General features: G+C 41.5%; 1 protein-coding gene across 4 annotated transcripts in view; it reads left to right on the plus strand.

Annotated features, from left to right (window-relative positions):
* Positions 1-25567, plus strand: part of ARHGAP18 (Rho GTPase activating protein 18) — a 192357-nt gene that overhangs the window by 56955 nt on the left and 109835 nt on the right. The window contains exon 1 of one of the 4 annotated variants that reach the window (XM_040449240.1): positions 12659-12872. The exons of the other annotated variants lie outside the window; for them this stretch is intronic. Within the exon in view, the coding sequence (XP_040305174.1) occupies positions 12760-12872 (113 nt within the window). The 5' untranslated portion in view covers positions 12659-12759. Of the gene's footprint in view, positions 1-12658; positions 12873-25567 lie in introns of those variants that run through there. 4 annotated transcript variants of the gene reach the window in all.

Consider the following 25567-nt stretch of genomic DNA (forward strand, 5'->3'; position numbering starts at 1 on the left):
TTTTTTTTTTTTTTTTTTTTTTTTTTTTCCTCTCCCTCTTCCATCAGCCTATTTGTACCTTAGAACAGCTCTATCAGGTAGGGATATATGTAATTTCCATGTTCCAGGTTTAGAAACAGAGGCTTAGCAGCATGAGTGAGTTAAGAGAAAGACCTCCCCAGAGCCTTTGATTTTCCATTATTCCCCTCGCTCTATTAAGGCTTCTCACAGGTAGCGACTGACATAGGTGAGAGCTTAGCTACTCTTTTGTTGATAAATTTCTGTAGGCAGCCTGTGTAACAATTTTACACAACACCTTAATAACAATGTCCCACACGACATCCTTTTTGGAAAGGAATTTACCTCTTGCCCTTATCCTGTAAACAAGGATGGGTCTCTATTTAAGGAAGAGGAAAAGGAAGAGGGAAAAGGATATTATATCACCTGGCCTAGCATTTTTGGGAGCAGATGTTTTCCTTGTCTCATTGTTCACAGAAAATTCAAGATGGCATAAACCAAATGTTCAAAAATACTGTGATTCATGAATCAATTCATCGTATTCTTTTGTTTGGGTAGAACAAAATGATGCAGACGGATTGAAATTAAGGATCAATCCTAAAACCTCAGGGCTAGGTGCAGAACCAAAAAAGCAAGCTATCATTTCTGTCCTGTGATAGACCAACCTCCAGTGGATGTTAGGCCTCCAGGCCTAATCCAGGGTGGAGTCACAGAGGAGCTGTGGAAATTGCTTTTGTATTTTCTCGATTTTGCCTGAAAATTTTCACTTATGGGATTTTTTTTTTTCCTTTGCCTCGGCATTTCTTTTTCCTATTTGGTGTTCCCATTTTTAATTAGGTTGCAAATGGATCAAATAACAAGCAAACAGGCTTATTTCAGTAATAAAACATCAAACTCAAATGTAGAGGGGATGACTGGGTGCCTGTTGATTGAAACTGCAGTCAGGTTTCTGAATGAGCCTGGTCTGCCTCCAGACTGAGCAGGGCTGGCTGGCCGATTAAGGCAGTGCTCTGAGGCATCTCAAAGCTTAGGGTCCCTGTATGGAAGATGGGGGTGGGGGTGGGGGGGGTGGATTGAGAGAAATGGAGTTTAAACTTAAGAGGTGCTCCATAAATTCACCTTTCTCATCTTCCTTCTTCCCTTCCTTTTCATCCCTTTTATCCTGGTTACAAATATGTATTGTCTGAAACAGTTTTGAGCTTACTGGATCTAAGTGGACTCCTGGGGTGGGAGATCAGGATCCCCGAGAAAGGAGTAAATGGTACACTCATCAGCGAGGCAGGCGCAGGAAGAGCCTCCTGGGACTACCAATTCTCTTGGGGAGGGCTGGCTAGGAATCCTAAACTCTTTGTTAACCTACCCTCCTGAATAACGACCCACTGAATAACGCTTGAGCCCTTCCCACCGTGGGAACACATCAGTGCCTGTCCTTGGGTTGTTTTCAACTACGTGGTAGACCTCTACGTTCATCCGGATTAGAGATGGCGGGGTAACTTCGGACTCCTCCGTCCTCTGTTCCCGCCTCCACACGTCTACCAGGCCTTTAAAGATTCTATTGTGGGGGCGCCTGGGTGGCTCAGTCGGTTAAGCCGTTAAGCGTCCGACTTCAGCTCAGGTCGCAATCTCGCGGTCCGTGAGTTCGAGGCCCGCGTCGGGCTCTGGGCTGATGGCTCAGAGCCTGGAGCCTGTTACCGATTCTGTGTCTCCCTCTCTCTCTGCTCCTCCCCCGTTCATGCTCTGTGTCTCTCTCTGTCTCAAAAATAAATAAACGTTTAAAAAAAAAAAGATTCTATTGTGCAGTGTCTGTGCGCACGGCCTCTGCTGCGCGGGTTGCGAGCATAGATGAAGATCACCCAGGGCTGCCGCCGCTGTGATTTTACAGGAATATTACAGCACCTCCTCGTTGATACGGTCTAAACACAGACCTCCCTTCTCCATCTTTTCCCTGCCATCCCTGCTATTTAGAGCCACCGCAGTGTTCTTTCTCCTAGTAGAGTTGATTATGCTCCTCTCTTGCTCAGTAGTCGGATTATTCCTTGCTGTTTGTGGAATATAGACTAACTATTTACAAGGCACTAGGAGTCCTTAAACACCTGGCACGGATTTCCGTGTGTTTAGATTGGTTCTCCCTATCCTGTCTCCCCCTCCCTATTTTGCATTCCGCATAGCGCTTTGGCTGTGCACGCGCTTTGACTTGGTGGAAGCAGTTGGAGTCTCACCTGCTTTGGTCTTCATGCTTGTGGAAAGTCCCGCTCTCCCCGCCCTAATTCAAGGCCTAATGGGTTGTTACTACTTGATGTGTATTTGCTAGCATCTTCTCTAACTGTGAAATAATAAACGTTTCATGCAGAAAGCTTGGGGGAAAATCACACATGCGCCTTACTTTGGCTGCACCCTCTTACTTGAAATCTTAATAGATCTTGGAATTCTCCACCTCCTTTTCATTGTCCCGGTTGTTCCCTTAGCATTTGTGTGTGTGTGTGTGTGTGTGTGTGTGTGTGTGTGTGTGTGTGTTTACTTTCGCATTTATTATATAATGCTTCATATTATAAATACACATATATTTGTTCATCCTAACTAAAAATAACCTCCTGGGGTTGGGTTGGATCTGACTCACCTACCTGCACCTCCCTCAGGTTATCTGTTTGAAGTGAGCCAGTGGCCATGCAATATAACCCCGCGTGTGACTTCAGCGGTGAAACCACGGGCTGTTGGAAAGAATATTGCTGGTTTAGAGGCAGGCCTCCTCATGTTCTTCAGAGTACCCAGCCCGCCTGTCCTGGTGCTTTGTACCTGCCTTTTGGACATTCCAGGAATCTCCAAAGGGCTCATTTTGTGCCTGGAGGTCACATCAAGGTGGTAGAATGTTTGGTCTGGATGACAATCCTTGCAAGTATTTTTGTTATGTTTGGCGACTCTATCAAGTTTCTCTCTCTGTCCCTCTACCGTGTGAATGCTCATAATGCATGCAGTACTGAAAAGGCCGTCTCTTGAAAGAAATCCATTCCTAGAGGGCTCTGCCCATTTCTCTTTGTTTTCTCTCAGTGATTTATTCATGTGTTCACACAGCTTTATTTTGATGATCTTTGCAGGTAAGACACGTACTACTTTTCACAGGGGCAGACTCACAGGAAGGAAAATTCCGGTGTAGGTCTCATTTTCACGACCAAAAAATGTGGCTCTACTGCCTGGATTCGAATCCTTGCTAATTTCTAGTGAGATACATTTCCAGAACATCAGCGTGTGATTTAAACTCAAGACTCGGAAAGTTCTATTCCCCTTCTGGCAACATTTTTAAAAACCTAATTTCGTTTAAGAGGAAGAGGCAATGTGATCGAACGTGTATGTGGAAATTCTGAAAGCGTCCTCTACCTTTGTCACTCTGAGGTGCTTTTCTTCCTGCTCTTCTTCTCTCTCGGGCCAATTTGTGATTACAAAAGCCATTCTTTACGGAGATTTCTAGTCTACAGTGTTTATGGGTATTTGATGTGGAGGGGTGATGGTTGTAAGAACTTGTATTATGCCCGTGGTTGCTTATCCTTACCTGCACGAATGTGACATCTGCTATGAAACATACAATTTTATTATTGGGAAAGGAAAATATGTGTCTCCCAGACTTTTAAAGAAAAATACAAAAATATAGTTAGTGGGGAGACTGGTTGATGGAAAATAATATATTTTCTACCCTAAGTAGTGAAATTCGAATTTTTTCACTATTTGAATCGTAGAGAATCTTATGTTTTTTTTTTTTTTTTCTGGGAGGTGGGGTGGAGTGGAGTATAGGAAAGAAATTTTGAAGACATTCTTACAGTAGACACTTTGAGCCAGTGACTCTGTGCTGAGGCAGCCTCTGAACTTGAGCAATGTGAACCACAAGGAAGTATTCTGGTGCCAGGACGCAGTGATTTCCTCAAATCTTGGAGTCCTGGCATCTGCCTGACCAGCTTTTGCATAACCTTTCTTTCCTTAGAACAGCTGCTTCTGTAAAAGAAGTCCTTTGGATGAGATACAGATAACCTTTAGACCCTATTAACCTTATAATTTGGAGTTTTAAAATTTCAGGAGACCATGGTTCTCATGACTATAGTTCTGTTCTTTGAGCTTTTGTAACAAGCCAGCTAGCCAAATTGTTAAATAGAATGAAGACAAACGAACTCCTGGAAGCAATAAGGAAATATTTCAGGAGCACAGTGTGGGCTTAGGATATTATGTAAGGAGATCTTTGTCGATTAGAGTGAGGTATGGGTCATTGGGGTGAAAATCCTTTATAGTAATGGTTCTCCATTTTTTTTTCTGGACACATATTGAAAATCTGTGGAAACTTACTCTAGTTCAGAATAAACAGGATAAACAATTCTACCCGGGGCACCCGGGTGGCTCAGTTGGTTAAGCGTCTGACTTTTGATTTCAGCTCAGTTCATGATCTCACAGTTCTTGAGTTTGAGCCCCATGTGGGGCTCTGCTCTATCAGCACAGAACCTGCTTGGGATTCTCTCTCGCTCTCTCTCGCTCTCTCTTGCTCTTCTGCCCCTTCCCACCTCTTTCTGTCCCTACCCTGTTTGCGTGCACTCTCCCTCTCTCAAATGTTAAAAAAACAAACAATTATACTCAAAGTTTTCAATAAAATTTACTTATTTCACTGGAAATTTATTCTTTCATAGAGAAATTTCTAATGAAAAGAGTAAATTGTAACCAGTGAAGCAAATAGATTATACCCAATGGAGTGAGTATATTATACTAAAATTTTGCAGAGACAACATTTTATTTTCATGATTCTTTATTGTAAAACAAGTGAAGTTAATAGAATTTTGGGAAATAAAAGTGTTGCCACCATGTCAAATACTCAGATTGATTTTCAAAAATGTTAAAAATCCGTGTCTCAAACTGAGGAAATATGGTGCACATTTTTTTAAACCAGGAACTGTGACTTATTTGAAAAAAATATTAATGATTACTTCCCAAAAAGAATCCAAAAATGAAACCCCACATGGTCAAACAGGAAACATAATAAATTCCTCCCAAGATAAATTTAATAAAAGGCTGTTTTTCCACACACCAATGTTCATATTTTCTTTTGTTATAATTATTTTTATTTCATTTTGAAATTCCTGAAAATGCTGATTCCCAGAGGTATGTAGTGGTAGCTGTGGAGAATTTTAGAATTCATGTAACTTCCTAGACACAGGCCTATCTGGAATCTTCTAAGACCCTCAGTTGAAGTCATGTTAGGAAGTCAAGGACTGTCACTCTCCCATTATCTGAGTAGAAGCAGACTTGAAAAAGGATTCTGCTGAGATTTTGCATGCAGGTGAAAAGCTGTAGACCCTCTCTGCACAAGCATCCAATTACGGCATTCAAAAATCTGTCTAGTTTTTTGATTTTCCAAGCTCTTCTAGCATGATGGCTGCTTGTCTAAAACAACTCTGCTTATTCATCTTTAAAAGTGAAAAGATTTAGGGGTGCCTGGGTGGCTCAGTTGATTAAGTGTCCAACTTCAGGTCATGATCTCACAGTCCATGAGTTCGAGCCCCGCATCGGGCTCTGTGCTGATAGCTCAGAGCCTGGAGCCTGCTTTGGATTGTGTGTGTGTGTGTGTGTGTGTGTGTGTGTGTGTGTGTGTGTGTGTCTCTCTGCTCCTCCCGACTCGTGCTCTGTCTCTCAAAAATAAGCCTTTAAAAAATTTTGAAAAAAATGAAAAGATTTAGGGGTGTTGGTGTGGCTCAGTCGGTTAAGTGTTTGACTCTTGGTTTTAGCCCAGGTCATGATCTTAGGGCTTCATGGGTTCGAGCCCCACATCAGGCTCTGCACTGACAGTGTGGAGCCTGCTTGGGATTCTCTCTCGCCCCGCCCTCTCTCCCCCTCCCCTGCTTGTGCTGTGTCTCAAAATAAATAAACTTAAAAAAAAATGAGAAGATCTACTCCTTTAACTGACCAGGTATAATTATTATTAAATGAGCCAAACTCCCTGATTAAATGCCCCTTTGAAATTATTTTGAGGGTTATTTTTTTCTCTTAAAAAGTAAAACTTCTCCAGAAAATAGAATTAGACATATGTCGACATCCTCTGGAAAACTGGGCAAGCTCTGTAACCAAAAACATACTGATATTTTTCTATTCTTGCTTCGCACCCCTTTCTGAAAAGTTAGTGACTGAGGCCCAAACTCGCATCACGATGAAACTTGCATGCTTCTAGAGTGGTTGTTTTTACCACCAGTGTGCGCATTTGCAGAGACCATGTAAATCTAATTTCTATCATGACGTGTGAATCTAATTGTTTCACCACAGAAGCAAAACCCAGGGGTGTTGCTTGAACATCCTAGGCGCTCCATCTGAAGTGTAGGGTACAGGGCCGGTTGGTTGGTTTTTCCAGTAAAATTATGCTTCGTCATTCTTGAAGTCATTTCTAGCATTAGCAATTTCCCAAAGGACTCACAAAACAGAAATTCTTCTTTGATGACATTTCTTTGTGCTGTTTTATCAAGTATTTTGGTCAAGAAAAATAGTGTAACTATTCCAGGAACTACTCTAAAACATTAAAAGAACCACCTTCATTCTGGAGTGGATAACCACCATTTTCCCCCCCAGTACAACTACAGCTGCCATTTCCTTGTTTTTCTCCAAGCCACAAATCAAGTCAGCCCTTCCCTTAGATTTTCAGCTTCATCAAGTCTTCCGCAGTTTTCTACTTTACGAGGAGTAAGAGTTCTTCATAATTTACTTCAGGAGGGCTTTTGTGTTAAAGCAAATCTGGGTATTGATGCAGTTCCAGATGTTTCAAATGGAGTCTTTATTCATAATCAAAAGACTACCTTTCTAGAACATACCTCCTCCCGCCAAAGAGTGCACTTCAGTCTCCCCAACTTCATACTTTCAGTTGGAGGTATTTGCAACATGGGTCTCATTGTATTCAGCCACAAAGAGAAAAGCAAAAGAAAAGTTAGGTTCATTACCCTTTCTTGGCTAATTTCCACTTCTGGCTAGTTTTGAAATGAAGTGGCTTTATCGTGCAGCCAAATGAAGTTAAGCTTTCTGAGTCTTGTTCTTGCAAGGCCCCTTCCAAAGCCCTGCATCTAACAAATTCTGTGAGTGCCAGGTCTGTAAACTTAGATCTGTCTTTGCCTAATATTAAAAGAAAAAAAAAAAAGATGTTTGTAATCACAATGACTAGAGTAGTTTTCTTTGATTTCTATCAGTAGAAACAATTTTAGATAAGATGGTATTATACCCGTGACCTCATAGTCCTATGTATACTAAGCCATGCTCCCCCAGTAATTTGACACAGAAAAGTTTCAGAGTGCCAGAAAAGAAAACTATTGAGTTTGTGCCTGTCTGAACTTCTGTAGCATTGCATTTACATCAATATTCCGTTGGGTTAAACAGTTGAGATTTGCCGTAGCTTCTTTTACCTCATTAATTATTCACGGGGGTGTTTTCATAAACAAGAGAGAGTTGGTTCTAGGACAGGTGTGACCTTTACAGTGTTTAAGAGCTCAGTCTCAGCGGTTATATGAAGCCAGGTTTACATGTTCTGTTCTGCTGCCTCCTGGCTGTGTGACCTCATGTTCCTTTTCTCTAAAGTGGGCATAATTATAATATCCATCTCTCATAGTTTTTGAGACCATTAAATGAGACGGGGTATATCATGTCTTGGCAAGAGTGAGCGCTCAAACATTAGCTATTATTACTTATTGGTAATAAACTCGTTAACTGTGAGAGCTTTTCTCTGTAGATGTTTACCAAGAAGCCTAAATTAGCCTCTGGCAATAGCAGTTACAAATTATCCCAGGGATGGCTAATATTTTCTCCCTGGAAGAGCAGTGTAGAATAACTTTGAGAATATAGAGTGTTTTAGAGCTGTCCAGAGAGAGGCACAAGGCTTGCCAGCGCCCCCCATCCCCACCCCTCCTCGCCCCAGAGGCAGAATTAATAAAAACAAATGCAATTTTTAAGGAAGTAGATTTAGATTCTGCACAGGCAGGAATTTTCTGTAACGATTCCTCCGTACAGAACTCCCTTGCTTACAAGCTCACAAGAATGATTCATACACAACTTTGGTCAAATATCAGTTAGGGAAGATTGGTACACTCTCCTCATTGATGCTACCGATGTAAATCTAGTTTTTATCACTTCTGTGAAACTTCAACTTCACAGGAGGTTAATTTATTCAAGTTCTTATTATATTATTGTAAATTGCATTTTACTTGGCCAATTGAAAGGTCAGTTTTCACATGACCTTGTGTCTGAATACAGGTTTTCTGCACTCCTGCAGGATTTGAGTACACACATTTCTCCTTCGTTAAGTGCATTTAGAGCAATAGAAACTGATTGAGAAAAAAATCGATAAATGTATGGAAACTCTTTCAGTTTTAATTCCGTACTACAAAATAGGCTCTTAAGTCAAATATAAAAACGAGTCAGTAAATCCTCTGATGTTACAAACACTGAATATAATTTTTTTTCATTATTTCTGAACATGATTGTCAAATTGCCACAGGCTGCAGTACTGTCTCCACCCTATTTTTAACCTATTTGGGTACATAAATTATAGCTTCCTTTTTCTCCCTCTGTCATCTAGTGTGTCCCATTTAAAGGGAGTGAATCAAATGAGTGTCTAAACTGTCTTGATGTTATTAATTACTTGGTAAGATGTTTCATAACAGGAAGTTGTTTGGCATGCAGTCAATAGCCTGGAATATTAACATCTTCAAGGACATTAGGTTCTCAGCGTTTGTTTAAAGTGATGGCGCAAGGGAGTAAAACAGTATTCTTTTTTTCATAAACTGTCTCTCTAGCAGGAAGGGTGATGTGGTATAAGGGAGGACTCTAGTTAAATCTTGGTAAGATTTAGGGTGTGAAATAAGAACAGCATTTCAAGGGAGCATATCAGGAGTAAGATTTGTTTCTGTGATGGTCATCAGAAAATTGTGGAAATAATTTTTTACCTACGTGAGCCTCTATTTGAGGCGGCGCACTCTCTGCCCGTGACAAGCAACGTCGTCACATTGGTAACAACAGGGCTTAGTGACAGAAAAGGAGGAGCCGAGAGGATTTCCATGTACCTGGACGTGAAATTAACGGGATTCAAGTTGTGTGTACATCGATTTGTGCCACATTTCCTGCCTCACAAAAATTTCAGAAGGCCTGGTTGTTGTGAACCCAAAGATTATGCCGAACTTAAAAAATAATTATACTTTAATCTGCATACTGTAATTTTATTTGTAATTAAACAAGGGAAGGGAGTATAATTAGGCAAAGATACAACTTCATCATCATTTCGGTTAAAACTGGGTAAAATTTCTATCGTGCATTATCTCACGAGAGTTGGCCGTGTTCATGGCCATCAGTGGGTATGTGTGACACAGCTGAGGATACAGCAAAGGAAGAAAGAAGAGATAGAAAAGCGAAGAAGATAAAAAGGAGGTCCAAAAAATTACGCGCAAGGGAGGGTGGGATGGCAAGGAAAACAGAAGAACATTTCTAAAAGATAGAGTGGATGCTCTACTACCAATACGTATTTTTTAAGTTTGTTTATTTATTTGGAAAGAGAAAGAGAGCAAGTGTGAGTAGGGGAGGGGAGAGAGAGAATCCCAAGCAGGCTCTGCACTGTCAGTGCCTAGCCCCACATGGGGCTCGATCCCATGGACTGTGAGATCATGACCTGAGCTGAAATCAAGAGTCGGATGCTTAACCCACTGGGCCACCCAGGTGCCCTTACCACCAGTAATTGTAGAAGGTAGTGATTTCTATATTTTTGCATTTGGGAGCAGACACATTAAAAAAAGGGGGTGACTGTGGGGAGCATTCATCATTTTTAGATTATGTACTATATTCTTAGCTTATATTTTATATACATAAGGACATTACAAAGACAAAACTTCTATATTCCAGTTGACTTACCTTTTGCCTCTTTTCCTGTATTTTTCATTTTCCCTGACACGGTGAATGGGTCATCATACGTTCACACTGCTATGTGCATTGGAATCAACTGTTTACTAAAGCTTTAATCAAAAGTGGTAATTTTAATCTTTCTAAGGACACATGAAATTAAAGGCCCACTATGTGGAAGGATCCAGTTAGATGTGGAAGAAAGAGAAAGGAATGATGGTGGGACCAGAGGGAAGGGGGGGTCTGGGAGGTGAGAGAGAAAGGCTTGTTTGGGTAAGGTAGCGAGACAGTTTAGCGGTCCATTCAGGAGTTTGGAACTGGTTCTATTAGCTGTGGAGAGCCAATGGACGTTTTAAAGCAAGGAGAGACATTATCAGGCATGTGCTTGGATGTGATTTTACAGTTAAGCCTTGAACAACTCCGCAGGGGTGTGTGTTTAGGGGCAATAAGCCCCCACCCCCACTCTTGCAGTTAGAAATCCATGAATAACTTTGACTCCTCTAAAACTTCTGCCGGCCTACTGTTGACTGGAAGCCTCACCAATAACATAGTTAATATATATTTTATATGTTCTATGTATTATGTTATTCTATTCTTACAATAAAGTAAGCTAGGGAAAATAAAATGAAGGAAATCATAAGGAAGAGTCAACTACAATAAAAAAAGACTAAAAACACCATAAGGAAAATATTTACTGTACTGTATTTATTTAAAACAAACAAACAAACAAACAAAAAAAAACAACCTGGCAAGTGGACCCGTGCAGTTCAAACCTGTGTTGTTCAAGGGTCAACTGTAATGTGCAAAATGATTTAGAAGAGAAGGCAAAGAAGGAGCTGAAAGGGCTGTTGTAATATTGGAACTAAGACCTAAGTATAGGGTCTGAAAGGGACTCTGGCAACGTCTAGAAAGACGATAGCAGGTAGAGCCTATGGAGGTAGAAATGCAGAGGTTGAACAAACACTTGTGGAGGGCGAGGGGTGCAGCTATAATCTCTCTCTCTCTTTAAAGTTTATTGATTTCCTTAGAGAACAAACAAGCGGGGAGGATCAGAGAGAGGGAGAGAGAATCCCAAACATGCTCCAGATTGTCAGCCTGGAGCCCAATGCAGGGCTTGAACCTACAAACCATGAGATCATGACCTAAGCTGAAATCTAAAGTCAGACACTTAACAGACTGAACTACCCAGGTACCCCTATTATCTCTTTTTTGGGGAAGACTTCTGTAAATGAGAGTTCACTGTAGACACAGAAGAGAGGATTGAAAAATGTAGAACACTTTAAGAGTGTGTAAGCATGAATGAAGTACTTATTTTTCATGATCATTTTATTTTTTAAATAAATTTTTATACAATTTTTAATATGATTTTTATATGATTTTCAAAATAAAATTTTTAAATGATTTTTTTTTTGAGAGAGAGGGAGAGAAACAAGAGTGGGCGAGGGTCAGAGAGAGGAGAAAGACCATCCCAAGCAGACTTCCTGTTGTCAGCGCAGATCCTGATGTGGGTCTTGAACTCATGAACTCTGAGATCATGACCTGATCGGAAATCAAGTCAGTCACTTAACCATCTGAGCCACCCAGGTGCCCCTCATGATCACTTTAAATAATGAAAAAGCGTAAGCAGTCTGTTTATAGAGCAATGAAGTAAAAAACAACAACAACAAAAAACAAAACTTATGAGGAATTTTAGATACATAAACAGATCATCACAATCAACAAAAACCACTTCAATTCGGACTACTAAGTATATAGAAGAGAGTAGAAATCCTTTTTGGAGGGGGAGAAAGAACACAGAAACATCCTTTGTAATTTTCAGAACTTTTGAGCTCGTTTCCTAATCTACAAGATAAAAAGCAGCATGCTGGTTGAAAAGAACAGAATTTAGTCTAGAATTCTGTTCAAATGCAGCTTCTGGCACAGAACACATGTGTTCTCTTAGCCAAGAGAACTTACTTACCCCAACCCCTCAGCTTTACTTCTCTTAAATTTTGTAAAATGCGGGTGACAATGATGCCTGTCTTGTAGGGTGTGTGTGTGTGTGTGTGTGTGTGTGTGTGTGTAAGAATTGAAATGAATTGAAGAGATAATACATGTGAAACAGTTGTCACAGAGAGGGTCTGGCATATGGTAGGTGCTCAACAAATGGTAAGTACTTCTTTTATTCTCAGCAGTAACATGTAACTGAGTATTGGTAGATCTCTTTCTAGTACCGAAGGGTGGTTTGACAAAATCAAGAGGTAAATTTGGCATTGGCTTTTACGTTGAAAGAAGATGGCATTCTGGGATACACATTTTATGAGGACTTTTTAAGCCAGACACATGAGATAGAGGTTTTCTTGTTACCGGTATTGCACACTTTTGCTCCAGGTGCATTGGGTTTTGCTATGGTTACTTTCAACGTTGAACGTGAAGGGGTTAAGAAATGCCCTTACTCATGTTACATGAAGCAGCAGAAATTATCAGATGGAAACAGGAATTGGGAAGGAAAAAAAAACTCTGTAGTAACACATTGTTTTCTGACGGCTTGTACTTACATGGATGAGAAAAGTCCACAACCTGGTAGTTTAATCAGATCAGAATAATTCAGGGAAGGGAGCAGTAAAAGTTAAAGCGTAGCCCCTCTGCCCTTCCTTAACTAAAGCCACTCGAACTGGAATTGCCCGGGGTTGAAACAATACTCTGAGTCACGGCTCTTCTCATTGGAGAGCCAGTCAGCGCTTCACTGGCGAGGCCCCGCCCCTCCCGTGTGAATCACCAGCCCCGGCCGGGCCTCGAGAGGAGGAGCCGGCCAATGCTAATGAGCAGAGCTGCCCAGAGGAACTTCATTCCCCTTCTCCGTGTCAGGATCCGAGAAATTATGCCCCTTCTGTCACCATGAGCTGGCTGTCCAGTTCCCAGGGAGTTGTCCTAACTGCCTACCACCCCAGCGGCAAGGACCAGGCCGTGGGGGGGAACCATGGCAAGGTTGGTGAGGAAGCCACCCCAAGGTAAGCCCCTGGCATTCGAAAGCCCGAGAGCAAAACAAAAACCCCTTACCTGCTCCAGGAAAAAAGAAAAAAAAAGTGACAGGGAAGTTGGGGGGGGGGGTAGGAACAGCGTCAAGCACACGTCGAACCTAACCTCCTGCACCCGCAAAAGTGTTTGGCAGGGGTTTTGTTACTTTGCGTTTATTTCACCTATTCCGCGTCTCAGATAGCCCCCACCATTACTGGTAAAGATGGATGGGAAGGAACATGGGGATATGGCTGTCAGGCTTGTTTCTTAGCAGGTGCATTTGCAAATGTGGAAAGATCAAATGACTATATTTGTAACACTTCCTATGAGATGAAATTCTTGAATGGGCGCAGGGCACAGCCGCTGGAACTGCTAGTTGGAAAGTGTGCCAAGAAGCAGGGAGGCTGTTCATTGTACAATCTGTTGTTGTTAGAGCTCCCCCACCCCCCCGCCCCTTCCCAGCTCCTCGCAGAAAGCAAACTTCTTCGGCAAAAAGCCCAAGACACTGGCCTGTGGCAGTATGTTTCCCATTCTTTTGTGTATGCGTGTGCATGGGGTAGAGCTTTCAAAAAGGAGTCCTTATCAGGAGGTTAGTACTCTGGGGCCAGAGTGAAATGTGGTTAATGTTAAATCACTTTATAGGCAGAAAGGGCAAATGTTCTATAGACCACTGAGGCACAGAGTACCTTTCTCTCTGTGTACTTTGTTCTGATTTTTCAAGGGCTTTTTTTTTTTTTTTTAATCTTCTTTCCCTTAATGACCTTCTTACTAGCCAAACATTTTTACCTCTAGTCATAGATATAAATTGTAAATATTGGCTTAGAAGCTTGCAAAAAGCAAATGCTTAACCTAAATTAGTAGCATAATGTAAATTAGTTATCAGGAAGCATATTTCCTCCTTCATGTTTAATGTGACAATAAAACCTTCTTTGTTCTTATATGACTTATGCTTATGCCTTAAGCTGAAATAATGCCTTCTTTCATTTGTTTTAAAAATCCTCAAATGTGGAGGAGGGGAATAAAAATCAAAGGAATGGCTGTAGTACTCTATTCAATTCTGAAGCTGACCAGAACTTTTCCTCACATAGCAACTGCACTATGTAGTATTCTATTGAATAAATTCATTTCCAGAGATAAAAGGGAATTGCTACTTGTGTTTTAGATGTGTTATTATATTATTTTAAGTATATTCTGTGACCTATCATTAAACATTTTCGATTTGTCTGTAGTTCACTGATGTATTGGTAACCTTTTAGCAGTAAGCAGCCTGTAACACACTAGCCTCATGTTGTCCTTAACTTGGGAGTACACATCAGGGTTGTGCAAACCGGGTAAGTTCTCCAGTGACTACTCTGGGGTGACTTGGGGATCTGAACTGAATCTTGGATCTTGATCGTGAGAGTGGAAAGAACCATAGGGACATTGAGTCCAAACCTCTCATTTTCACTTTGAGGACTCAAACCCCAGGAATTATTAGGGTGTTGCAAGACCTGTGGTTCCAGACCTTGGCCAGGGGGCGGCATATTCTGATTTGGAGACTTTATTCTATATTTGCAGTTTTGCAGCCTGTTGTTGGTGGCCTGTACTTGAGTGGGTTGAGAGAATAAAAGGACAGATCACTCCCAATCTATGCTAAAGCAGGATCAAAAGGTGCTAAGACAGTAGGTTGCCAGGGGACCAGGTCTTTCCCCCACGTGCTTCCCCTGCTGGCTGCCATATTGCCCATACTGGTTCCAAATTCTTTCTCACCACTAAATTAGAGTCCTAGAGACAGTTTTTTTTTCTTTTTTTTAGTAGGCTCCATGCCCAGTGTGGGGCTTGAACTCATGACCCTGACATCAAGAGTCTCATGCTTTACTGACTGTGCTGGGTGGTTCTTTATATTGATTGGGGAAGATGTGAGCCCTGATTTGAGGGCTGGGAAGAAAGGAAGGAGGGAGAAAGGACAGTCCTTAATGGATTTTATCATTAAGTATGGAATAATTTAACTTAGTGTTACTTTGGGAACCACCCTCTTTAGCCTAGAAGGGTTGAGATACTACAGGTGGGGTGGCAGAGGGTTGGATGGAGGGAGGTGTGATGGTGTCAGGAGAGACCCCCTAAAGATGGTGGTGGGGGAGGAGGTACAAAGGGTGTTTGCTTTGGTTGGGTTGGTCACCTGGTGCTTTAAGCACTGGGAAGCTGCTCTCAGTGCAAGGCTGATGGTTGATGCTTATTTTAAAAAACTGTTCAAATGCAAACCAAACCAAAACAGAACTTAAAAAGGGGAAAAGTTAGGCTCTGTTCTCTCCCACCCATTTAACAATTGGTGGCAGGAGCACTGAAGTCTAACTTGGCTTATTGCAAGGTTATGTCTTTTCCAAATAATACGCACTTTCAACTGTTTAATCAAATGTCCAATAAGATGAACTCCTATGTTGTTTGAAAAGTATAAAGGGCAATGTATATGATTTAGAATATTTATAGAATGTGTTTGATTTTTAGTTTTGCTTAAGTCCTTTTTTTTTTACTTTTATTTTGGTCTTTGGAGAAGCTAGGGTAGTAGGGAATTAATATTTTTGTAAGTGATCTGTTAGTGTAAAATTCCTTCCATTCCATTCCATTATCCTTCTTTATCAGAACACATTCACTGGATGACTCATTAAGGAGTTCCTCCTCCTTCTGGTTAGAGTCTCTCAAATATTTACCGAATCCTGATTTCAATTTTTTGAACTGCGTCTTCCTTAAAACATTGGGATTTGAAGAGACATGCGAACGTTAGTTGTGCTGACTGACTTATACACAAATATTTCCAAAGGAAACCGCTTTTTAGGACTAGCTATATTTATGAGTATTTACTTGTTAATTTTCAAGCAGGTTTCATAATGTTTGCTTTAGCAAAGCAAATTTTTCAAAGAATACTGCATTTTGTCTATTTTTACTATTCTCCCTTGACTTTTTTCTTTCTTTTTTTTTTTTAATGTTTATTTTTCCCCCCGCCCAAGGGGGGGGGGGGGGGGGGGGGCAGAGGATCTGAAGTGGACCCTCTGCTGACAGTAGCAAGCCTGACGTGGGGCTCCAACTCGCCAGCTGGAATATCATGACCTGAGCCGAAGCCAGATGTTCAACCAACTGGGCCACCCAGGGAGTGGCTTTTTAAGAAAAGCTTCTGTTTGTTTTATATCAGTTTTTGTCAATATTCGGTAAATGTTAGTGTCAAATGGTATTTTCTTTATTGGAACTTTTAACTCTAGTTGACTTTTGAGATATGTTTATGTCTTCCTTGAGCAGATGTATGGCACTCATCATGGAAGGTCTTGTTTTGTTGACACCATTTGCAGGCCATTGGTGTTGGGCAAGTGGAACCAAGGGGCACTATGTCATGGTGACAGAGACTCTGAAACTCTGGGCTCTCGGAACAACTTGCCTGGGTTTGCATCCCGACTCTCCCACTCGTTAGCAGTGTGGCCCTGGGAGGGGTTGTTTAACTCTCTACTTGCAAATTAAATTTAATGGTACTCACTTCATTGGGAGGATTAAGTGGGCTGATGCCTGTAAAGCTCACATTTCGTCATGTGTTAAGAAACCTGGATGTGATTTATGTGATTAACTAAAATTGGCATAACTGAAAATGAACCATAATGTGAAAAGTTTAGGCCTTTGACGTCTGAAAGACCTTGGAAATGTCCTTTTGATCTGGAGCAACATTTATGATTTGAGCTAGTGACAGCTGCTTTTAGTGAACCTGCCTTGGGGCATTGATGGGCCACACTGAGGTCTGCAAACGCGGACCTTTGTGGCAAGATGGAATGTGGGTGGGTCCTCTTTTGGCAGCTGGACTCCTTGCAGTCCCTAACATCCCCCCTCCTCCTTTAAGAACTGCCCAGTGTGCCAAATGGAAGGGGGTGGCCATCTTTATATGCTTTGTTTAATCCTAAACATTTTCAAATCCTACCCATCTCTTGGCTCTATAAAGTTATGTCAAAAGCATAACCATTTGGTCACTCAGTCATTCTGCGTGTGATTACTAAGCTCACTGTATGTCAGGCAGGTGTTCAGGAGCCGGGCTACAGTGGAGAGGAAGACAGATAAGCACCTGCCTGAGGGGATGGGGTGCAGGGAGGGTGCACAGGGTAGAAAGTGAAGGCCTGAGCAGGAGCCTTGCTGATATCTGGGGACAAGAATTAGAGGAAGAGCTTTCAAGGCAGAGCAGGGTGGGGAGTATGGGAGCCAGAAGCCTAGAGTAAGCCCTAGAGCAAGCACCAGAGGGGCAAAGAGTGAGCTCTGTGTGGCTGGAGTGCTTGGGAATGAGTAGAGATGAGGAGAAGAAAACAAGACAGGACTGGTAGATCGGATTGTTTTGTAGCCCACCTGAGGAATTTAACTTGAGGGAAGCCAGCGAGTAAGGAGGATTTTGTACTCTGGAGGAACAGAGCATATTTTGGTTTCAAAGAGCCTCTCTGGCTGTTGTATACACGTTGGACTATGGAAATAAGCACACTACGCAGGAGGGTAAGGTAATGGTGGCTTTGGCCGAGGTCTCAGTTGTTTGGGTAGTGGGGGGGGGGTGGAGAGTGGTGAAATATTTTGAAGGTAGGAATTTTTGGATTTCCTGAGGGTTTGGGTGTATGAACCAGTGGGAATAAAGATGGTTGCAAGATTTGGCCTATGCAACTCCGTTTATTTAGTTGGGGAAGGCTTCCAGAGTGAAAGAAGGATCGGCCGGGCAAGATCCGATACTCAGTTTTGGACGTAGAACTTGGAAATGTCTTTTTCAAAGAAGCATTAAGGGAAGGACATGTTGGCTTTCTCGATGAGTTCAGAATTTTTATGTAAGTCCATGACATTAAAAAAAAATTATGTACTATTATCATGAATAGAAATTTTTCCCTCTGAATTTGTGTATTAGCTGAGATTATGTGTATTTTTTGGTGAAGAAAAGGATAGTAAAGAGTTTTTAATAATGCAGTTATGTAATAAGTGAAGTAACATTTCTTCTTATTATTCCCAACCTTTGCTTTAAAGACATTCTAAATTTGCAGGATTTAGGGATAAATGCATTCTTTTTAAATGTTTGTTTATTTTGAGAGAGAGAGGGAGGGAGAAAAGGAGGGAGGGAGATATGTGTGTGCTTGGGGGGTGGGGAGCAGAGAGAAGGAGAGAGAGAATCCCAAGCAGGCCCCACACTGTCAGCACAGAGCCTGATGCAGGGCTCAGTCCCATGAGCCATGAGACCATGACCTGAGCCAAAGTCGAGTCTGATGCTTAACTAACTGAGCCACCCAGGTGCCCCTGGACCAAATGCATTTTTAACCTATCTAAATGGATAACTTCTTCTAGATCCATCTAGTCCTCCATTTCAGGACATGAGTCCTTTCTGAAAACTTCTTTACCGTGTAGTTTAGAAGCCTTATCCACAATTTTCTCTTGAGTCGTTAAAAGACACACCCAGTACTCCAACTGGGCAAGTCTCGCCTTTATTTAGAGTTGTGTGATACTTGCCTTTTAACTGCCCTCATCTGAGAAGTCGGTGATTTCTGTGGGCCTGTTTCGAGTTATCTTCATGGAATAACATTAGGTTTATGCTTTTCAAGTATGGGAATTTATAAATCTCAGGAACTGCTCCCTCCACCACTTGCAAAACTCAAAACAAAACAAACAAACCTCTGAAGCCTGCTATAAAAAACCTTTGTTTTCGATGATACTATCCACCTGTGCCTGCTGACTTTTGTCTCTTTTCTAAGTGGGGCTTGTGCTTGTTTAAAGGTTTATGTTCTTTTTATGTTTTAAGTTCTTGCTTTTTGTTGCAATTTTTTTTTTTTAATTTTTTTTTTCAACGTTTATTTATTTTTGGGACAGAGAGAGACAGAGCATGAACGGGGGAGGGGCAGAGAGAGAGGGAGACACAGAATCGGAAACAGGCTCCAGGCTCCTAGCCATCAGCCCAGAGCGCGACGCGGGGCTCCAACTCACGGGCCGCGAGATCGTGACCTGGCTGAAGTCGGACGCTTAACCGACTGCGCCACCCAGGCGCCCCAACTTTTTGTTGCAATTTTAAGAGCGTTGCTCTGAAATGAACTCACAAAATTTATGCATTTAAGGATACACTTGATTGCTACCAGATTGCATGCCAATTAGGCATTAGTAGTTTTTGATAACTGGACCTCCAAATTGAATTATTTTTTTCTCTTATTTTTAAATTCTTTGTTAGTTGCACGCCTAATATCATTGACAAATTAGAAAAAACACCCATGTCGTAGAGGCTGAGCCTGCATTTGTCTGGAATGGACAATTTGTCCAGAATGGTCCTGAAATTATGAGGTCTCACTTCCTTTGTCTGCCTTCTCTCTCTTCTCTCCCCTGCCTCTTCATTCAGGTCTGTCCAAGGGTCCTGAAGAGACTTTCTACTTGTCAGTCGCTTGAGGCTTCAGACTGTTGCTGGGTGGTGTTGGCAGTGGGGAGGGGGGAGGGTAGCAGCTTGATCTCCATGCTTCGTTTGGGGAAGAAGGTGTGTAGGGTTAGTGTGATGCCATTCCTCTCCTGTACTCTCTCCTCTGGATGATTTCTGTCCTGACCTAAATCTTTCATTTCAAATACCCTGAGATGAAATTGCTGTGAAGTTTTAGTTGCTGTTGGTATTTAATGACTTCTTTGCTCTTGATAAGAGAGAAAGAATGAGACTCTTCACCTGAGGGGAGCAGGAATGGATAAAAGTGTTGGGAGTGGATTAGGGTAGATGGGGCACGAGGGATCCTGCCTGGATAATCTGGAAGACACATTCTTTTGACTTCTGTGTTTGTCGTGTGAGCAGGCCGAGTTTATCCCTTTTTTGCAAGAAGTAAACAGAAACCATGGAGACTGGTGTGGCCAATTACCACATCTGGAGTCTCTTCCAAACTCATGTGCACTAAGTGTCTGAATTTCTCTGCTGAAAGTGTGTGAAAAGCCGTCTCCTTTACTCATGCTGTTTGGGGGTGGTTTTGGCAGAGAAGGGTTCAGTGTCCTTAGGGAAAATGAGGTTTATTGCAGGCAGCTGGGTCCTGGGGAGAAGAGGCATTGCTGGTCTTTTTCCCCTCAGTGATGGGTCGTACAGCAATCTACTCTCCCTCTACTGACACTCTTTATTCTTTTCTGTTGGCTGCCTTTATAATCTTATCATTTTAAGCTGGAGCTTGGCTCTCAGGGAACCTGGGTGGCTCAGTCAGTTGAGTATCTGACTTTGACTTTGGCTCAGGTCATGATCTCACAGTTGGTGGGTTCAAGTCCCATATGGGGCTCTGTGCTGTCAGGGTGGAGCCTGCTTCGGATCCTCTGCCCCTCCCCGGCTCGTGCGTGAACGCATGTGTGCATGCACTCTCTCTCTCTCAGAAATAAATAAGAGACATTAAAAAAAAATCTCCACAATAAAAAGTAAGCTCAAGCTGGGCTCTTAATGGATGCCCCAACCTTGTTGCCCTCTATCCCCTTGTATCTTGTAGGAAACTGACCCATCTCTCTGTTTCCTAATTTCAGAGTTTTGAAAGGGGATCTGATTTACCCAGTTAATCTGGAGCTGCCCCAGGAAGCCTATGATTTGACCTCTTGGGGGTCTTTTTAGTGGAGCAGATTCTGTGGGTAGGGCAGACCCCTCAAAGGGATGTGGCATCTTTTTAAGCTGTTGAGTACATCCCACCTTTATCTGTTTCATCATCTATGAAATGGGTGTAATCATGCCCTGTGTGCTTCACAAGGTTAATTGTAAAGACGAAATATATGGCTTTTGAGAGTTTAAAAAAATATACAGATGAGTATTATTATAAAGCCTTTTCAGTACAGTATCTTAAACTTTCCTCAGACATTTCACTTAAGTAGAATTGTCAGCTTGAGCTTTTGGTTGAATTTGCATTTTCCTTTTTTTGCTGTGTACTAAAATGTAAGTTTTTTGAACTTTGAGACCTTGCCTTTTTTTTTTTTTTTGGTTTCTTACACCTAGGCCTTAAAGTACCTCAGGCAGGTAATGAAAGTTTTAATGAATGAATGAGTGTGAGAGGGAATAGGGTGTAGTGATTACACACACAGACTTTGGAGCTACACTATCCGGGTCAGAATCCTGGCTCTGTCATTTAATAGCTCTGTGACCTTGAGCAAGGGCCAAGGTCAAAGGGCCTCAGTTTTTTTCTTTTCCTTCTGCAAACAGGGGGAAAAAATACCTAACTCAAGGGTTGTTAGGAGGATTGACTCAGTTAATATATGTGACATATTTAGAAGAGTGTTTGACTAAAAACACAAGTTTTCTGTGATGATGTAGGCAGTCGAAGTTTCACCTGTTGGTGAATTAATTTGGAAGTACTTTTTTTTTTTAATTTTATTTTTTATTTATTTTGAGAGAGAACGTGAGCAGGAGAGGGTCAAAGAGAGAGAGGGGGAGAGAGAGAGAGAGAGAGAGAGAAATTTCCAAGCAGGCTCTGCACTGCCAATGCAGAGCCTGATGCATGGCTCCAACCCATGAACCCTGAGATCATGACCTCAGCCGAAACCAAGAGTCAGATGCTTAACTGACTGAGCCACCCAGGCTCTCTGAAAGCATTTTTGAGATTGATTTGTAAGTGGCTTGGCAAAAAGGAATATTTGCTTTAATACACAGGCAGTATAACTTCTTGATTTTAAAAATAGTTGTGGAATAAATTATAAAAATATCTCCAATTGTATTAATTTTAATAACTACTAAAAATACCAAAAAAAAATTTAAAAAGCTTAAAAAGGATTTAAAGGTAATGAACCCTTATTAGGCTCTGGTAACTGTTTTGAGTAGGTTTTTTTTTTCTTTTTTTTTAGTGTTTCCTCATTTTTGAGAGAGAGAGAGAGAGAGAGAGAGAAAGTGAGTAGGGGACGGCAGAGAGACAGAGGAAGATACAGAATCAGAAGCAGGCTTCAGGCTCTGAGCTTTCAGCACAGAGCCCGCCATGGGGCTTGAACTCACAGACCATAAGATCATGACATTAGCTGAAGTCAGAAGCTTAACTGACTGAACCACCCAGGCGCCCCTGTTTTGAGTAGTTTTTTATAGTTTGGGGAGATGGAAATTTCTAAATCATTTGTAACTCTTAATATGTGAAACCATTTCATGTAGGGCAAGGAAGTCTTGCTCATGTTGCTTGAAGAGCAGCTTGATTGCTATATGACTATTAACTAACGTATTTGAGGAAAGGATACTTTTTCCTTTTCTTTCCCCTTAAAATATACGTATGTACTTTATGAACAACTTTTGATTTCATAACCAAGAAGTGATGTTTCATGGAGCAGAGCTCTCTTGAGGGTAGGATATCCAGGGACAGATCTGGGGGGCTGTGTTCCCTCACCCAATTCCCCCTGAGCTCTGTGCCCTGTCTCGTTTAGTGCACATGTTTGAAAACCGTACTGCTGATTTTTCTCTAAATCTGTATCCTATAAATGCCTCCTGGGTCCTGGGCCCCAGGCTAGAGAGTCTGTCCTCTTAGGCAGTTCTCAAACCCCTCTCTGCACCTGCATTTCAATTTGCCAAAGACTCTGCAGCTCCTGCTTGCAAAAAGCTCACAAGAGCAGGCTGTTTTACTTCCACCTCTAAGGACCTGGGACTTTTTGGTGGAAGGAGAAGTCCTAGAGGAAGAGATGAGGTGGTGAACTGGCGTGGGTGGGGGGTGGTGCGGGGGACGAATGGATGCCATATAGAAAGGCAGAAGCTGTTTTCCATTGGGAAAACTATAGCATAAATGGTGTTTACATTCCATACAGCTACAAACTTTCCAATTGTGCCGTTTTATGGTTTAATAGGCGTCTTTTCACTAGGCACACAACTCAAAGCACTGTTTATTTGCAGTACTGTTGCTATGGGTAAACGTGTTCTGCGCTCCCAACAACAGGTTCCCAAATACATTTTTCAAGTTCAAAATCTTCAAGTAAGTTGGAGGTTATTGTTCAGTGTTTCTTTGTTGCCTCTCAGGACCCTCGTGCATTGATAAGCGGAGGTGCTAGGGTTTTTTTGTTTGTTTGTTTGTTTCCTGCCTGTAGTTTTACCCTGCTGTACAGTGTGGCTCCCAAAGCACACAGGAGCTGTGCACATCCCGGCAACCGTGCCCTTTCCACATCCCCTAGTCATGTGCCTGCCTTCCATTACGGATTATGCACTTGTTTAGATTTGTCATTTCTTTTGGAAGAGTTGGGAAGATGGAAATTGATACATGTTCTTGTGATCCTCGTTGAGTCAGATGAGAAGAAAATGTCATGAATTAAGTGGGAAATGGTTTCACGTCATGCTGCGGAGCAACTGGAACTTCGTGGAAGGTTATTGAACTCATTAGCAAGTGGTTTTGATTTGGGTGGTTTGGCTGTAGACATCTGGTTTAACTCTGAATGCTAGTATCTGTCAGATACCATCCATATTTTGAGGAAAATAATAGGAATTATAGGTTACTGATGAGCAGCATAAAATTGAAAGTTTACATAGAAAGAATTGGGTGAATAAAGGCATTAGGATATGTTAATGTGGAATATATATCTTAAATTTTAAATTATTTAAAAAATCTTAATAGGTATTTTAACTAAAACTGTGAAGGTCTTTTTTTGGTGGGGAGGGGATGTAAATGATAAGCCTAGAATAAGTATAAGAATTTCTGCTTTGAAAGAGCTTGCCGTATTCTTCAAATGGGTTCTAAAACAGTTTTCTTTCAGTATCATATTTAGGAGGAAGTCATGGCCTGAGGCATAAAGTTTAAAATAATTTATCGTTGAATAATTGAGATTTGGTTTGAGTAAGAAAAGGTAAATTGGCAACTGCAAGTCGTAAGGAACTTTGGCTATTTATAGGTGGTCTAGAAACATGTAACTCGATCGACTTATTCTATAATTAATGTTTTTACTAGAGTTACGAAGCGTGTTTGTTATTTCTCTCTGATCCAAATAATACACTAAAAGTTGCAGCTCATCAGCTGATAGAAGTTACTGGGGTCGAGGTAGAAGTAAATTTATATAGTGTTTTATTTTTTTGAAGCAAATTCCTGTTAATTTTTTTAATTTCTTATTGAAAATGAGTATATGTATGTTTTAGTATTTGCTAAAATTATTTTGAATTATAGCACTTTTGAGTCATTCTCTATTATAGTAATCATATGATATTGTCACACTGGATGTATTTAGGTAATTATATAAGTGTTAATCCTTTGCTCCCCAGTTTTTAGATAAAGGTTTATCTACTTGATAGAGAGATGGCAGGTTATATAATAAATGAAGGGAATGACTGGAAAGTGCAGGTCTCAGAAAAATGTGGGTTTCTGTAGAGAATTTAACTAGAATTTAAAAAATACTGAGTGAGTCCCCCTAAAATCCTGCCTGTAGGTTGGATCTGACTCAGGCACCACTGGTTTCTGACCTCAATCCTGAAGGTCAAGGTGGTCATTTCAATGATTGCTTGCTCTGTAATGTACCACTCCAAATTGTAGTGGCTTAAAATGATACTTTTCTTTCATGATCCTGGAACATCATAATCAAGTTCTTTCTTGGGGTCTATCCAGTGAGATGGGCCGAGGGTGGGGTCACCAGAGGCTTCTCCAACAGGTTTGGCACCTGGCCTGGTGGGTCATCTCTTTTCATGCAGCTTCCCTACATGACTAGCGTGGGCTTCCTCCTGGCGTGGCGGTAGCAAGATAGACTTCTTATGCTCTTGCTGGTTTACCTGGAGTGAGCCTTCCAGGAAGTCAAGTGGAACCTGCCAGCTTCTTAGGACCTAACCTCAGAAATTACTTAGTGCCACATGACCATATACTGACCAGCTAATCCTAGGCCAGCTCAGATTTATTCCCCCCATTCTCAGTGGAGGGAATGGCTTGCACACAGTGAGGCCGTCTTTGGCACTAAACTACTCTGTTATCATTCCAGTCTCTATCTGGCCCTACCTGCCTTTCTGGTCTTCTTGCCTGCTGCTCTTCTACAGAAATCTCTGTTCCCTGGAACTTGACTTTAACATTCTACACTAGCATATACACATTCTCTGTGCACTTATCCCTGTGCCTTGCTCTGTTAGGTAAGTTTATTTTAGAGGATATTTTCTATTCGTACAGACTGCGACGGCCTTTAAGCGGGGCCTTAATTTTCCACTCTACCAAACACTAGATGGATGCGGCACCATATATATAGGAATTCAGCTATATTTGTGAACTGATTGATTTTTGGTACTTGGGAAGGGTCAGATTTGATCGTGTGCAGGACAGTTGATTATAGGACCTTTTCTTCTTTCCACCAAAAGAAAATCCTTGATTCTCAAAAATGATTTTCAAAAAAGGATCTAAATTCGAGTTGGATTTTAGGCACAAGCGGATTTGAACTTGAGAAGAACACAGTGCTGAGAAAAGGGCAGCCCCTTGTAAAGAACATGTTCTCCCTTTCATAGCACCAAAGTTGCCAGTTTGGTTACATCCTGTGGTATGTTCTCTGAGGGACTGTTGGGCACAGGTGTAGTATCTTGGAGTATATGATATTTTTGAGACCACAGAGTACATATGGAAAGCATCCCAGAGGCTATGTAGAAATTAATTGCTAGTGTTCGAGACACTTTTTTTTTCTCCTCTCGGTATGTTACATTTAGCCATCCAATAACTCCTATCATTGAGCTTTAACATACCAAAGCAGCATCACTGTCGGATTCCCTTTCCTGTTGAGAAACTTTTGCTTTATTCTGTGTATTACTAAACAGTCTTTG

This window comes from Herpailurus yagouaroundi, unplaced genomic scaffold (genome assembly GCF_014898765.1).
Source record: "Herpailurus yagouaroundi ecotype Mexico unplaced genomic scaffold, PumYag 198, whole genome shotgun sequence".
Lineage (NCBI taxonomy): Eukaryota > Metazoa > Chordata > Mammalia > Carnivora > Felidae > Herpailurus > Herpailurus yagouaroundi.